Here is an 18,733-nt window from a genome sequence, read left to right on the forward strand (position 1 = left end):
CCAGAAACGCAGCCGGCTTCGCTGGGCCCGAGCTCATCTAAGATGGACTGATGCAAAGTGTAAAAGATATTAGGTGATCTGACGAGTCCACATTTCAAATTGTTTTTGGAAACTGTGGACGTCGTATCCTCCGGAACAAAGAGGAAAAGAACCATCCGGATTGTTATAGGCGTAAAGTTGAAAAGCCAGCATCTGTGATGGTATGGGGGTGTATTAGTGCCCAAGGCATGGGTAACTTACACAGCTGTGAAGGCACCATTAATGCTGAAAGGTACATACAGGTTTTGGAGCAACATATGTTGCCATCCAAGCAACGTTATCATGGACGCCCCTGCTTATTTCAGCAAAACAATGCCAAGCCACGTGTTACATCAACGTGGCTTCATAGTAAAAGAGTGCGGGTACTAGACTGGCCTGCCTGTAGTCCAGACCTGTCTCCCATTGAAAATGTGTGGCGCATTATGAAGCCTAAAATACCACAACAGAGACCCCCGGACTGTTGAACAACTGAAGTTGTACATCAAGCAAGAATGGGAAAGAATTCCACCTGAAAAACTAAAAACAATGGTGTCCTCAGTTCCCATCAGTCCAGTTACGGTAATGCTTAAAATGAGTAAAATACTGTAAGTCAAAGGTTCTTAACTTTTTTTACACTACAAAAGGGGCTCGGGCCCCACTCAAATATTAACACTGAATTAGTCATCTTACTCTTGATTTTATTTATATTGAATATGTAATATAACATACATACAGTTTACAACCTTGTCAAACGATATGAAAGCATGTGTAAATCACAAACATTAATTATTAATAACATAAAATAAACCTTAGACTTAGACTAACTACTAACCAAATGCATAAGTATTGACTCATGAATACAATACATACAATTATGTTGTGCTAAAATAAATAAACAACATTAATAATGAATATGTGTCTTGACTAAACTGTCATTGAAATTAAAGTGCAATTGAAAATACAGCTTCACTAATTTGGTCATAATTGTTGCGCTTAAGAAACGCTTCCATGATTTTAACTCCAGACTACTTATGTCTGTTTGTTATTGTCATTACAAGTGGTGGAAAAAGTTATTAAAACTGAGTACCACAGCTGAGAAACAGATACACTATATTGCTATATTACTATATTGCCAAAAGTATTTGGCCACCTGCTTGGACTCACATATGAACTTGAAGGGGAAAGGGCCCGCTCCAGGAGTTGGGCTTGGCCCCTTAGTTCCAGTGAAAAGGAACTTTGAATGCTCCAGGATACCAAAACATTTTGGACAATTCCACACTCCCAACCTTGTGGAAACAGTTTGGAGCTGGCCCCTTCCTCTTCCAACATGACTGTGCACCAGTGCACAAAGCAAGGTCCATAAAGACATGGATGACAGAGTCTGGTGTGGATGAACTTGACTGGCCTGCACAGAGTCATGACCTGAACCCGATAGAACACCTTTGGGATGAATTAGAACGGAGACTGAGAGCCAGCACCAGTGTGTGACCTCACCAATGCCCTTTTGGAAGAATGGTGGAAAATTCCTATAAACACACTCCGCAACCTTGTGGACAGCCTTCCCAGAAGAGTTGAACTTGTAATAGCTGCAAAAGGTGGACCGACATCATAATGAACCCTATGGGTTAGGAATGGGATGGCACTTCAAGTTCATATGTGAGTCAGGCCACGTGGCCAAATTCTTTTGGCAATATAGTGTATTTTTTGGCGGCCCCTGCCCTATGGTTGAGAAACACTGCTGTGAGTAATACACGTTATCATGAATATGCCTGTTACTACATTACATAAATATTCACAGCATCTATCTAAAATGTTGATTAAGGATTTTGGATGTTAAAGAATGCTTTATAAGCAGATCCCTATTATGTGCATTATTAGACGCCTCTTGCTAGCTGTTTTAATGATTTTGGATGCATAGAAAAAGACTTGTTTTTGTCTCACATAGGAATTGTGAATGATATGCAACATACAAAAAGGTGCAGTTCCCCTTTAATAAATAATTCCCTTAGTATTTGATTTACCTTTGGGGGGGAAATGACCAGTAACTTTTATATTTTTTTCTAAGTAACTTTCCCAACACTGCAGGCCGATATCCAAAGTCAATTTACGTACTGGAAGATTTAGTATACGGTACTGTAGCACTTCAACCTTTGAGCTTAATTAATTCCCTGACAGCGCTTTAACTCAAAACATAACTAAAATTAACGTCGCCAATTTATAAAAATGATGGATTAGATTTATGTAGCCCTTTTTCCAGACTCTCAAGGTGCTTTATAGTGAGACCATAGAAGCACAATGTTAACATATAACATGGATTTCAAAAGAAAAACAAACTTTTAGATGAGAAATATTGAAAAACAATATTCAACAGTATAGAATACAGTATATGAATGTAATGGAATAAGAATATACAGCATTTACCTTGGAGATTGGACTTCTACCATATCTCCTTCGAGCTGCTTCTCCATCAAATACACCATCAGCAGCTTCTGCATGTTTTCATAGATACATGTCCGCCATTTTTTAATTCATTTTAACATCCTTGGCTGTCGCGCTCCCGACTCCTCCTGCTTCAGTATGGTGCAGACCAGCAGTCCTACACCCCAACTGCTCTGCCCGTGTTTTTGATTATTTCCTTCTTTAATTCAATGAATATCATCCACTTCTTCTCCTCGGCCCTCCCCTTCACACTCACTTGTTTACATTCCACAATGACGTTGTCCTGTAGCTGTAATCTAATGACGGGGAGTAAGACCGTATGTGGTTCATCGTGGCATAACACGAAACGCGTTTGAGTTTGTAATGCACAACACAATGCGATAGAACACCAATCTGTACTGAGTGAAATACATGAACAATCATATTACAGTAAAGTATTTTTTCCTGTTTTGTTTGTACACAGCTAGCCAGACAGTGCATATACTGTAGTTGTAATAACACGCATGACTTGCTGCATGTATCATGATCGATATAAAGTGTGACCCACTCCATGGACAGTTGTTCGTCTGGTCCAGCTGGCTGTGGATGTTTCCTGTTGATTTTGGTTAAGCACTCCATTTATGTCGAAGTAGCTCGTCTCCAGAATCAACATTTGCAGTTTCGAGTCACTCTCTCAGCTTCCGTCTGCTCCAACGTCTCACTCTTCCTTCGTGCTCGCTTCTAGAAGCTGCATTTTATCGTCTGTATATTCAGCTTCAAAAAGATAATGTTGTGAATCCTCATTTGTCCAAAAATTGTTGTCTGTTACCAAGTCTGCCATGATTAGAAGACATATACACGTTTGTTTACGGAAGTAGGAACACGCGTTGACAAAGGTAGGAAGTGCGCTGCCATGGAAACGAAAATCCTGGAAATGATATACGGTAAATATTGTACATATTTGACTGATATATGAAGGTGTCTGTTACTACAATATCTATATGTAAATATATGTGCAGTGTGTGTATATAAAACATTACATGGTGTTATGTGTCTGTTACTACAATATATAAAAAATATATATATATATATATATATATATATGTATATATATATACGTGCAGTGTGTAAATAAAACATATTACATATTGTTATGAAGGTGTCTCTTACTACATTATATATATATATATATATATATATATATATATATATATATATATATACTGCATGTATATATATAATGTAGTAACAGACACCTTCATAACAATATGTAATATGTACAATATACACACTGCAAGTATATATATAATGTAGTAACAGACACCTTCATAACAATATGTAATGTTTTATATACACACTGCAAGTATATATATAATGTAGTAACAGACACCTTCATAACAATATGTAATATGTACAAAATACACACTGCAAGAGTATATATAATGTAGTAACTGACACTTTCATAACAATATGTAATTTATACAAGATACACACGGCAAGTATGTATATATATATATATATATATATATACATATATATATATATATATATATATATATATACATAATGTAGTAACAGACACCTTCATAACAATATGTAATATGTACAATATACACATTTCAAGAGTAAATATAATGTAGTAACTACATTATATTTACTCTTGAAATGTGTGTGTATATATATGTATATATATATATATATATATATATATATATATATATATATATATATACTTGCCGTGTGTATATTGTACATATTACATATTGTTATGAAGGTGTCTGTTACTACATTATATATATATATATATATATATATATATATATATATATATATATATATATATATATATAAATATATAGATATACTTGCCGTGTGTATATTGTACATATTACATATTGTTATTAAAGTGTCAGTTACTACATTATATTTACTCTTGAAATGTGTATATTGTACATATTACATATTGTTATGAAGGTGTCTGTTACTACATTATATATATACTTGCAGTGTGTATATAAAACATTACAAATTGTTATGAAGGTGTATGTTACTACATTATATATATATACTTGCAGTGTGTATATTGTACATATTACATATTGTTATGAAGGTGTATGTTACTACATTATATATATACTTGCAGTGTGTATATACAACATATTAGATATTGTTATGAAGGTGTCTGTTACTACATTATATATACTTGCAGTGTGTATATTAAAACATTGATGGAGCCGCATCTTGCAAAAAAAGACGTGTTCTCATCTTTCATAATGAATGTGAACGTTGGGCAAAATTCCAAAAAAAGTGCAGTTCCCCTTTAAAGAATAACAATGAGCAGAGACAAAGCTTGTATCTTAAAACACTGGCAAGTGGAGGCACCACTTTACGTATAATTTATAACCTAACGAGTTGCTTATGTGATGTACTCACAAGTAATTACTGCATCAGTGTCGTTAATAGGAACTGCTTCATGAGTTTGTCAATTGAACTCTAACAATAGTTCTAAAAAAACGTGCTTTTAATAATATAGTTGATTGTATTATTTTCTGAGTAATTACGCCTTAAAAGTCCAACCAAACTACAGGTAAGCTTCTATAGTTACATCTAAAGCAACTATAAAACACCTTCTTGTTCCCTCTCCCTTGAGTATTTCAAATTTATTGTGGTTTTATTTAGGTTTATTTGACAGTGATTAACTTCCCTTTGTCTGACTGATGTTACCCTATGGTCATTTGGTTTCAAAACAAATTATTATTACTGTGTTTGACTTTGGAGGTTGCATCATCATCAGACTCCTGGCCCCTAAAAGACAAGTACGAGCTCCACTCACTGAGACAGATGTTGTGTGTGAAGTAGCCCACGAAGTCGTCGCATTCTTGCCTCTGGTTGCCGCTGGCCACGCAGGAGCAAAATGGAGCCACGCTGGATGTGGCGTTGTCGATGTAGTTGGGTGTTATGGTACTTCCTGTGGAGAAAACGCCACCTTGTTTTACACATTCATGCGCCAGTGCGTTGCATATAATATATACAGCAAAGTACTCCAACTTACTAAAGCCGGCTGCTATACATATATATATATATATATATATATATATATATATATATATATATATATATATATATATATATATATATATATATATATATATATATATGTATTTATGTATATATGTGTATATAGTCAAGGTTTCTGTGTTTTCATCCCGACAAGCCTGAATCAGGCTTGTTGGGATGATATAGCCTCTGTGTTTTTTCCTGACCTAATGTATATATGTGTATATACTGTATGTTTGTATGTATATACAGTACAGGCCAAAAGTTTGGCCACGCCTTCTCATTCAATGCGTTTTCTTTATTTCCATGACTATTTACATTGTAGATTGTCACTGAAGGCATCAAAACTATGAATGAACACACGTGGAATTATGTACTTAACACAAAAAAAGGTGAAATAACTGAAAACATGTTTTATAATCTAGTGTCTTCAAAATAGCCACCTTTTGCTCTGATTACTTTTTCGCACACTATTGGCATTCTCTCGATGAGCTTCAAGCACACCTGTGAAGTGAAAACCATTTCAGGTGACTACCTCTTGGAGCTCACACTTACACATATATGTATATACATCTGTATATACATACATATATATACATATACACACACACACACACACATATACATATACGTATATACATACATATAGAGTACAGGCCAAACGTTTGGACACACCTTCTTATTCAATGCATTGACTTTATTTTCATGACTATTTACATTGTAGATTGTCACTGAAGGCATCAAAACTATGAATGAACACGTGGAGTTATGTACTTAACAAAAAAAGGTGAAATAACTGAAAACATGTTTTATATTCTAGTTTCTTAAAAATAGCCACCCTTTGTTCTAATTACTTTTTCGCACACTCTTGGCATTCTCTCGATGAGCTTCAAGAGGCAGTCACCTGAAATGGTTTTCACTTCACAGGTGTGCTTGACACTCATCGAGAGAATGCCAAGGGTGTGCGAAGCAGTAATCAGAGCCAAGGGTGGCTATTTTGAAGAAACTTGAATATAAAACATGTTTTCAGTTATTTCACCTTTTTTTTTGTTAAGTGCATAACTCCACATCAGAATCAGAAATACGTTATTAATCCCCGAGGGGACATTAAGATTTTTAGCACAATCCCATTCAAGAGCAGACAAATATTACAGGGAGACAGAACAGGATCACTGACGGTGTTCATTCATAGTTTTGATGCCTTCAGTGACAAGTCAATTGTCATGAAAATAAAGAAAACACATTGAATGAGAAGATGTGTACAAACGTTTGGCCTGCACTGTATATATGTATGTATATGTACCGTATTTTTCGGACTATAAGTCGCAGTTTTTTTCATAGTTTGGCCGGGGGTGCGACTTATACTCAGGAGCGACTTATGTGTGAAATTATTAACACATTACCTTAAAATATCAAATAATATTATTTTCTCATTCACGTAAGAGACTAGACGTATAAGATTTCATGGGATTTAGCGATTAGGAGTGACACATTGTTTGGTAAACGTATAGCATGTTCTATATGTTATAGTTATTTGAATGACTCTTACCATAATATGTTACATTAACATACCAGGCACGTTCTCAGTTGGTTATTTATGCCTCATATAACGTACACTTATTCAGCCTGTTGTTCACTATTCTTTATTTATTTTAAATTACCTTTCAAATGTCTATTCTTGGTGTTGGCTTTTATCAAATACATTTCCCCCAAAAATGCGACTTATACTCCGGAGCGACTTATACTCCGAAAAATACGGTATATATATTTATGTATATGTATATATATATATATATTTGTATGTATATGTATATATTTATATATGTATATTAGAGATGTCCGATAATATCGGCCGATAAATGCGTTAAAATGTAACATCGGAAATTATCGGTATCGTTTTTTTTATTATAGGTATCGGTTTTTTTGTTTTTGTTTTTTTTTTTATTAATTTTTTTATTAAATCAACGTAAAACCCAAAAAACCTCCCTCCCCCATTTACACTCATTCACACAAAAGGATTGTTTCTTTCTGTTATTAATATTCTGGTTCCTACATTATATATCAATATATATCAATACAGTCTGCAAGGGATACAGTCCGTAAGCACACATGATTGTGCGTGCTGCTGGTCCACTAATAGTACTAACCTTTAACAGTTAATTTGACCAATTTTCATTAATTACTAGTTTCTATGTAATTGTTTTTACATTGTTTTACTTACTTACTTTATCTTATTTTATTTTATGAATTTTTTTTAAAAGTACCTTATCTTCACCATACCTGGTTGTCCAAATTAGGCATAATAATGTGTTAATTCCACGACTGTATACATCGGTTGATATCGGTATCAGTTGATATCGGTATCGGTAATTAAAGAGTTGGACAATATCGGATATCGGCAAAAAGCCATTATCGGACATCCCTAACATATATGTATATGTATAAATATTTATGTATGTATGTATGTATGTATATATGTGTATATATGCATATGGATATATTCCCTTATGTGTATATATGTATATGCGTTAGAGATGCGCGGTTTGCGGGCACAACCGCGGAGTCCGCGGATTATCCGCGGATCGGGCGGATGAAATTAAAAAAAATTAGATTTTATCCGCGGGTCGGGTTGGGTCGGGTGGTTGAAATAAAAAAAAATTAGATTTTAAATAGATTCAGGCGGGTGGCAGTTAAACCAATTCGGAAATATATATACATAGTTCAATGTTGTTACCCACATACGAAAAACGAGCAGGCACCTGCAGCATATGCCACAACAGAAGAAAAAAAAAAAAAGAGATGGACACTTTTACGGAGCGGAGAAGGGACGCCTCGCCGGGGTCCGGGACCGAGGCCCCTTTCCCCGAGAGGGCCCCACCGGGAGCCGTAGCTGAGGCGATCCGCGAGAAGGGCCCGACGCACGTCCAGGGTCACCACCGCGCCCACCGCACCGACACCCCGCCTCGTCCACCTTCGCCGCGGCCGGCGTCACGCGCAGCAGGTAAGCAGCTTACCTGCCCGCCACCCCCGTGGCCGGGGGCTCGTAACAGGGGTCACTCCGCGCGCTCCGCCCGCGCAGCTTACCTGCTCGCCACCCCTGTTGCCGGGGGCGCGTAACAGGGGTCACTCCGCGCGCAGTGCGCTCACGAAAGGGGTGGGGCTCACCCTGGTTGATATAGACAGCAGCTAGGACGGTGGCCATGGAAGTTGGAACCCGCTAAGGAGTGTGTAACAACCCACCTGCCGAATCAACTAGCCCTGAAAATGGATGGCGCTGGAGCGTCAGGCCCATACCCGGCCGTCGCCGGCAGCGAGACGCGCTTGGAGGTGCGCTCAGCGCGGCTCCCATATGATTGCGCACTGGTGTGCGTCTGGGTCGTGACAGCGTGGCACGCGAATGTCTGTGCTGCATTGGATCAGTCTCCTTTCTTTAACAGGCAAAAGCTTTATAACCTCACTAATGCCTTGCATCGTCTATATTAGATATATAACAACGGGCGGGTGCGGGCGGGTGCGGTTCTGATCAAATGTTAGATCGGGTGGATTGCGGATGGTTGACGACTTTCTGATGCGGTTGCGGATGAAATAATTGCCTATCCGCGCATCTCTAATATGCGTATATATGTATATACATTTGTGTATATATGTATATATGTGTGTGTGTATATATATATATATATATATATATATATATTACCAACAAAAACATTTTTAATCAATATATTTTGTTTTGTGCCAACGCAGTGTAGGCGTGCTTTTAAGTGCTTGAATAAATCCAAGCCAAGTGTGTTTGGGCCATAGGGCTCAGAGTGCATCAAGTTGGGTCTGCTTCTCGCTGTGGTTTGCGAAAAAGATGGCTATTATTTTTAAATAAAATCCATGTAAATTGCACAGCTCTCTTCTAACGAGAGTTTTCCATGCTGTTTCGGCATCGACGTCGTCTTGAACCTTGTGCTCCGCTCGAGAATTTCACAGTTTTTGTTTACGTCCGTGTCTCACTAGTCAGCTTTGGAGCGGCGCATTTCTCGCCCTTCATCGTCTTGCAGAGCAGATGCCGTCTTCCGACGCCGCTCATACAGACGCTGCGTCTTCATCCCCGTCCTCCATCTGTTTGTTTCATGTTCTTCCTGCTAAGTTACTTTTCAAACATATGCACTTACCAATGAGGCCTGTGTAGGCGAGGAGGCAGGCTCCGTAGTTTCTTTGCTTGCAACCGCTGGCAGACTCTTCAGAGGGCTCGCAGTCGTACTGAAACTGAGCCAGGCGAGACCTACACAAGAAGGAAGGGAAAGGTTCCGCTGAGTGACTGATTCTGGCTATTATTTCGATTTTTCCGTCTTTTCTTCATTCGTTCAACAATGTACAGTCGTGGTCAAAAGTTGACATACACTTGTAAAGAACATAATGTCATGGCTGTCTTTTGAGTTTCCAATCATTTCTACAACTCTTATTTTTTTGTGATAGAGTGATTGGAGCACATACTTGTTGGTCACAAAAAACATTCATGAAGTTTGGTTCTTTTATGAATTTATTATGGGTCTACTGAAAATGTGAGCAAATCTGCTGGGTCAAAAGTATACATACAGCAATGTTAATATTTGCTTACATGTCCCTTGGCAAGTTTCACTGCAATAAGCATACTTGCCAACCTTGAGACCTCCGAATTCGGGAGATGGGGGAGGAGGTTTGGTGGTAGCGGGGGTGTATATTGTAGCGTCCCAGAAGAGTTAGTGCTGCAAGGGGTTCTGGGTATTTGTTCTGTTGTGTTACGGTGCGGATGTTCTCCCGAAATGTGTTTGTCATTCTTGTTTGGTGTGGGCTCACAGTGTGGCGCATATTTGTAACAGTGTTAAAGTTGTTTATACGGCCACCCTCAGTGTGACCTGTATGGCTGTTGATCAAGTATGCTTTGCATTGACTTATGTGTGTGTAAAAAAGCCGCATATATTATGTTACTCGGTCGGCACGCTGTTTGTATGGAGGAAAAACGGACATGACGACAGGTTGTAGAGGACGCTAAAGGCAGTGCCTTTAAGGCACGCCCCCAATATTGTTGTCCGGGTGAAAATCGGGAGAATGGTTGCCCCGGGAGATTTTCAGGAGGGGCACTGAAATCCGGGAGTCTCCCGGGAAAATCGGGAGGGTTGGCAAGTATGGCAATAAGGCGCTTTTGGTAGCCATCCACAAGCTTCTGGTTGAATTTTTGACCACTCCTCTTGACAAAATCGGTGCAGTTCAGCTAAATCTGTTGGTTTTCTGACATGGACTTGTTTCTTCAGCATTGTCCACACATTGAAGTCAGGACTTTGAGGAGGCCATTCTACAACCTTAATTCTAGCCTAATTTAGCCATTCCTTTACCACTTTTGATGTGTGTTTGGGGTCATTGTCCTGTTGGAACACCCAACTGCGCCCAAGACCCAACCTCCGGGCTGATGATTTTAGGTTGTCCTGAAGAATTTGGAGGTAATCCTCCTTTTTTCATTGTCCCATTTATAATAGTTCCATTGGCAGCAAAACAGGCCCAGAGCATAACACTACCACCACCGTGCTTGACGGTAGGAATTGGTACTAAATTGGTACTAAATTTTTGTTTTAGCTGATATCACATGGACAAAGATAAGATCTTCTAGAGGGAAAGTAATGTGGTAAGATGAAACAACAATTGAGCTGTTTGGCCACAATACCCAGCAATATGTTTGGAGGAGAAAAGGTGAGGCTGTTAATCCCAGGAACACCATTCCTACCGTCAAGCATGGTGGTGGTAGTATTATGCTCTGGGCCTGTTTTGCTGCCAGTGGAACTGGTGCTTTACAGAGAGTAAATGGGACAATGGAAAAAGGAGGATTACCTCCAAATTCTTCAGGACAACCTAAAATCATCAGCCCGAAGGTTGGGTCTTGGGCACAGTTTGGTGTTCCAACAGGACAAGTGAAGTGAAGTGAATTATATTTATATAGCGCTTTTCTCTAGTGACTCAAAGCGCTTTACATAGTGAAACCCAATATCTAAGTGACATTTGAACCAGTGTGGGTGGCACTGGGAGCAGGTGGGTAAAGTGTCTTGCCCAAGGACACAACGGCAGTGACTAGGATGGCGGAAGCGGGAATCGAACCTGGAACCCTCAAGTTGCTGGCACGGCCGCTCTACCAACCGAGCTATACCAATTCTTCCTCGCTGACGACCAGAAAGCAAATAGTTTTGATTAAACGTGTGTTATGGGGCCACCTTTTGGACAGCCAGGTAAATGCCTACAGGCGTTTCCTGCTGTTTTTTTGAGCCGGAAGTACAAGTGCCGTTCCGTCTTGTAATCGTCCATAGCGTCACCGTGGAGTTATTGAGTCTGTTTAGACCCCAAACACACGTCAAAAGTGGTAAAGTAATGGCTAAATCAGGTTAGAATTAAGGTTTTAGAATGGCCTTCCAAAAGTCCTGACTTAAACATGTGGACAATGCTGAAGAAACAAGTCCATGTCAGAAAACCAACACATTTAGCTGAACTGCACCAATTTAGTCAAGAGGAGTGGTCAAAAGCTCAACCAGAAGCTTGTGGATGGCTACCAAAATGGTCTTATTGCAGTGAAACTTGCCAAGGGACATGTAAGTAAATATTAACATTGCTGTATGTATACTATTTTCAGTAGACACATAATACATTCATTAAAGAACCTAACTTCATGAATGTATTTTGTGACCAACAAGTATGTGCTCCAATCACTCTATCACAAAAAAATGAGAGTTGTAGAAATGATTGGAAACTAAAGACAGCCATGACATTATGTTCTTTACAAGTGTATGCAAACTTTTGACCACGACTGTATGTTCAAGACAAAGAGCGCGCTGGACTAAAATGTGATAGAAAGACTAATATACATTATTTCACCCTAAATCCCAGACCTGGAGTGATTAGTAAAACCTTCTGAGTGTAATGGAGCCGTGGAAAAATAATGACCATCACCAGAGATTGCAATGAGCGATAACTCTGATCCAGCTGGCGCTTTCTCCGTGGTAAATATTTCATGTGCTATTCCAAGAGGCTCTCAGGGGTGTTCTTGCCAAATGATGAGGAGGGTAAAAACAATGGGTCATTTTGTTGACTGTTTATTTTTCTTTCAGACCGTCTTAAGCCTCGACAATAGCGGCCCCAATTAGTGTGTTGAGTATAAATACTGGACTTTTGGATCACATTTGAAAAGGCACGTTGGCATGTTATCTCTGGCCACCTCCACAGTCCTCCCCACTGACTCTGCCACTGATGGATTAATCGTTAACCGTCTCACTTCTATAAACACTCCATGCTGTTGTTCAGGGCCTCAACCACATGGGGGCCACATGGTCAGTAAGGCACTGGCCATGTTTAAAGAGAAACTGCAATTTTTTGGGGGGGGGGGGAATTTTCCCTATCGTTCACAATCATTATGAGAGACAAGAAGACAAAAGGTTTAGTCTGTTTTTTTTGGAATTCTGAAAATCAGCTTGTTCTTGGTAGCTAGCAATCCAGCGATCCTTTAAAAATGCATTCAAAAACCACCAACAATATTTCATTTCTGTTCCGTAACCTGTATATTAACCAAGCTGTAGCGACATTGTTATTGTAAGAGCAAACACTGAGGAACTATTTGTCCAAAAATAGTCGTCTTTGTTGTCTGTTACCGAGTCTGCCATGATTAGAACACACGCGTGTGTCTGATTCCGGAAGTAGGAACACATTTGTTGCCGGAAGTTGGAAGTGCGTTGCTATGGAAACGGAAATCAATCCGCGGAAAAAAAATCAGTGATTACATACAGTGATTAAAATTATCAAAACAGAGTAAATCTTGTACACATTACATATTTTATGAAGATGTTTGTTACTACATTATATATATATATATATATATATATATATATATATATATATACTTGCAGTGTGTATATTGTACATATTACATATTGTTATGAAGGTGTCTGTTACGACATTATATATATACTTGTAGTGTGTATATTGTACATATTACATATTGTTATGAAGGTGTCTGTTACTACATTATATATATATATATATATATATATATATATATATATATACTTGCAGTGTGTATATAAAACATATTACATATTGTTATGAAGGTGTCTGTTACTACATCATATATATGTACTTGCAGTGTGTGTATAAAACATATTACATATTGTTATGAAGGTGTCTGTTACTACATTATATATATACTTGCAGTGTGTATATAAAACAAATTACATAATGTTATGAAGGTGTCTGTTACTACATTATATATATACTTGCAGTGTGTATATTGTACATATTACATATTGTTATGAAGGTGTCTGTTACTACATTATATATATATACTTAGTGTGTATATAAAATATATTACATATTGTTATGAAGGTGTCTGTTACTACATTATATATATATATATATATACTTGCAGTGTTTATATAAAACATCATGCATATTGAAGGTGTCTGTTGCTACATTATATATATACTTGCAGTGTGTATATAAAACATATTACATATTGTTATGAAGCTGTCTATTACTACATTATATATATATATATATATATATATATATATATATATATATATACTTGCAGTGTTTATATAAAACATAATACATATTGAAGGTGTCTGTTGCTACATTATATATATAATTGAAGTGTGTATATAAAACATATTACATATTGTTATGAAGGTGTCTGTTACTACATTATATATACTTGCAGTGTGTATATAAACAGGGGCGCAGAAAAGGGGGGGTAAAGGAGACAGATTCTAGGGGCCCATGATGGAGGGGGGCCCAGAGAGGCCCCTAATGATGATGAAATTATAATACAGAAAAAATAATGACACTGTGTTGGGGGCCCTGTAAAGATTATTTTCATGGGGCCCAAAATCCCTAGCGGCGCCCCTGTATATAAATCATATTACATATTGTTATGAAGGTGTCTGTTACTACATTATATATATATATATATATATATATATATATATATATATATATATATATATATATATATATATATATATATATATATATATATACTTGCAGTGTGTATATAAAACATATTACATATTGTTACTAAGATGTCTGTTACTACATTTTATATATATATATATATATATATATATATATATATATATATATATATATATATGCAGTGTTTATATAAAACATAATACATATTGAAGGTGTCTGTTACTACATTATATATATACTTGCAGTGTGTATATAAAACATATTACATATTGTTATGAAGGTGTCTGTTACTACATTATATATATATACTTGTAGTGTGTATATTGTACATATTAGTGTTCCTACTTCCGGAAACAAACGCGTATCTGTCTTCTAATCAAGGCAAACTTGGTAACAGACAACAAAGACGACTATTTCTGCACAAATGAGGATTCACAACCTTACCTTTTTTGAAGCTGAATATACGGAGGAAAAAATACTGCTTCTAGAAGCGAGCACGAATGAAGGGTGAGACGTTGGAGCAGACGGAAGCTGAGAGAGTGAGGGGAAAGTGACTCGAAACTGCAAATGTGGATTTTGGAGACAAGCTATTTTGACATAAATGGAGTGCTTCACAAAAATCAACAGGAAATATCCACAGCCAGCTGGACCAGACGAACAACTGTCCGTCGAGTGAGTCACACTTTATATCGATCATGATACACTCAGCACGTCATGCGTGTTATTACAACTACTGTACATACACTGTCTGGCTAGCTGTGTACAAACAAAACATGAAATAATACTTTACAGATGCTGTAATATGATTGTTCATGGTTTTCAGTCAGTACAAATTGGTGTTGTATTGCAGTGTTGTGTATTAAAACTCAAACGTGTTTCGTGTTGTAGAAACTAGCTTATTTCTTGCCATAGTTAGCTTTTATGGCTAATACCGAAGCGTGCCGATTTGTTACTAAGCTAGATAAATTGTTCTTCAGTGTTCGCTCTTACAATAACAATGTCGCTACAGTTTGGTTAATATACAGGTTACGGAAAGTAAATTAAGTATCGTTGACGGTTTTTGAATACATTTTTAAAGTGATTTAGAGGTAGAATGGATTGCTCCCATTAATACCCGAAGCGCGTTTGAGTTTGTAATGCACAGCACTGTGATACAACACCAATTTGTACTGACTGAAAAACATGAACAATCATATTACAGTATCTGTAAATTATTATTTTATGTTTTGTTTGTACACAACTAGCCAGACAGCATGTGTACTGTAGTTGTAATAACACGCATGACGTGCTGCATGTATCATGATCAATATTATAGTGACTCAATTGACAGTTGTTTGTCTGGTCCAGCTGGCCAGGGACGTTTCCTGTTGATTTTGGGTAAGCATTCCCTTTATGTCGAAATAGCTTGTCTCCAACTTTCATATTTATAGCCTCAAATTCGCTTTGATCCACCTCTCTCGGCTTCCGTCTGCTCCAACGTCTCACTCTTCCTCCATGCTCGCTTCCAGAAGCAGCAGTTCATCCTCAGTACATTCAGCTTAAAAAAGATAAGGTTGTGAATCCTCATTTGTCCAAAAATAGTCGTCTTTGTTGTCTGTTACCGAGTCTGCCATGATTAGAACACACGCATGTGTCTGATTCCGGAAGTAGGAACACATTTGTTGCCGGAAGTCGGAAGTGCGTTGCTATGGAAACGGAAATCAATCCGCGGAAAAAAAATCAGTCCCGGCAGTGATTAAAATGATCAAAACAGGGTCAATCTTGTACATATTATTATGAAGGTGTCTGTTACTACATTATATATATATATATATATATATATATATATATATATATATATATATATATATATATATATATATATATATATATATATATATATATATATATATATATATACTTGCAGTGTGTGTATAAAACATATTACATATTGTTATGAAGGTGTATGTTACTACATTATATATATACTTACAGTGTGTATATAAATATATTGTTATGAAGGTGTCTTGTTATTACATTATATATATATATATATATATATATATATATATATATATATATATATATATATATATACATTTGCAGTGTGTATATTGTACATTTTACATATTGTTATTAAGGTGTCTGTTACTACATTAGATATATACTTGCAGTGTGTATATAAATATATTACATATTGTTATGAAGGTGTCTTGTTATTACATTATATATATATATATATATATATATATATATACATTTGCAGTGTGTATATTGTACATTTTACATATTGTTATTAAGGTGTCTGTTACTACATTAGATATATACTTGCAGTGTGTGTATAAAACATATTACATATTGTTATGAAGGTGTCTGTTACTACATTATATATATACTTGCAGTATGTATTGTATATAAAACATTACATATTGTTATGAAGGTGTATGTTACTACATTATATATATACTTGCAGTGTGTATTTAAAACATATTACATATTGTTATGAAGGTGTCTGTTACTACATTATATATATATATATATATATATATATATATATATATATATATATATATATATATATATATATATATATATATATATATACTTAGAGTGTGTATATAAAATATATTACATATTGTTATAAAGGTGTCTTGTTACTACAATATATATATATCTACTTGCAGTGTGTATATTGTACATATTACATATTGTTATTAAGGTGTCTGTTACTACATTATATATATACTTGCAGTGTGTATACAAAACATATTACATATTGTTATGAAGGTGTCTGTTACTACATTATATATATACTTGCAGTATGTATCGTATATAAAACATTACATATTGTTATGAAAGTGTATGTTACTACATTATATATATACTTGCAGTGTGTATTTAAAACATATTACATATTGTTATGAAGGTGTCTGTTACTACATTATATATTATACTTACAGTGTGTATATAAAATATATTATATATTGTTATGAAGGTGTCTTGTTACTACATTATATATATATATATATATATATATATATATATATATATATATATATATATATATATATATATATACTTGCAGTGTGTATATTGTACATATTACATATTGTTATGAAGGTGTCTGTTACTACATTATATATAGACTTGCAGTGTGTATATAAAACGTTGATGGAGGGTTTTGAAGTTGTTTTAGAGATTTTGTAGGCTACAACAGTGACTCACATTAGCCGCATCTTCCAAGCATTTTTTTAACATCTTTAAAATCCTAAAAAAAAAAAAAAAGACGTGTGTTTTGGCCTTTCTTAATGATTGTGAACGATAGGCAAAATTCCCCCCAAAAAGTTTTATTTGATCATCAACTTGTAAAATCAATTGAATCGAATAAAATTGTGTTTAGAGTCGCAAACAACAGCATGTACCCAACAATGGCGACACAAAGGCAGGGCCATCGTATAGCGGGGAAAGATAATGAGAATTTTAAGGGCCCACAGCTCGAGGGCCCACACACAGCCCCCACTATGCTCTATGGCAAAATGATTACACAGACACTGAACTAATGTATATTCATACAAATGAATCTAATTTAAACAAAGCCACAGGTCATACAAATATTCTCATTTTAATCATTTCAATAACCATCTTGGCCCCTTCTTGAAAAATGGTTTGGTCCACAACGCAGTTTGTTCCACCCATGTTTCTTCCTCCACGGCATTACGCGAGTGCGAGCGAACTCCAGCAGACTGGGATGCCCCGCAAATAGTGAGATCAGAAGTAGGAGCAGCAGAGCAAGGGGCCCTTTTACTCAGGAATTATCACTTACTGAATAATTCCTGTCGTCAGATGCTCATAATTGCTAATTATGAGCATCTGTCAAAAGTCAGTTACGTTATCATGATGCGTTCAATGTGGTCTTGTAAGATGTGCTATCAGTGGGACATTTTCATAGATTCAAAGGTCGACAGATCGATACAAATATCAACAGTAACAATACTAAGTAATAATACTAAGTGTAGAAATGTGTTACCTCGATATTTTTCATTATCAAAAAAATATTTTGTCTTATTTGGCATTGTTTACAAACTCTGGAAATAAGTCCTTGGACACAAGAGGGCTTTAAAACTGAGCTGCACTTTTTTTTGGATTGAGCCTATTCACCATCTTTATGAAAGGCATGACGACGAATAAAAGTCCACTTGCAGTGGAGCCAATGGGAGGTCCTCTATTCCGCCTATAAATAACCATCCAAGAAGCACCAACAGTACTCCGTTTACATTTGGTGACTTGA

At 36.3% G+C, this 18,733-nt stretch overlaps 1 protein-coding gene across 2 annotated transcripts in view; it reads right to left on the bottom strand.

Annotated features, from left to right (window-relative positions):
- Nucleotides 1-18,733, bottom strand: part of gfra4b (GDNF family receptor alpha 4b) — a 133,925-nt gene that overhangs the window by 21,747 nt on the left and 93,445 nt on the right. For both annotated transcript variants that reach the window (XM_061976733.1, XM_061976734.1), the window contains exons 5-6: nt 9,654-9,763; nt 5,270-5,404 (exon numbers count right to left, since the gene is read on the bottom strand). In XM_061976733.1, coding sequence (XP_061832717.1) covers nt 5,270-5,404; nt 9,654-9,763 — 245 coding nt within the window. The remainder of the gene's footprint in view (nt 1-5,269; nt 5,405-9,653; nt 9,764-18,733) is intronic.

The sequence above is a fragment of the Nerophis lumbriciformis genome, linkage group LG16, assembly GCF_033978685.3.
Source record: "Nerophis lumbriciformis linkage group LG16, RoL_Nlum_v2.1, whole genome shotgun sequence".
NCBI classification, from domain to species: domain Eukaryota; kingdom Metazoa; phylum Chordata; class Actinopteri; order Syngnathiformes; family Syngnathidae; genus Nerophis; species Nerophis lumbriciformis.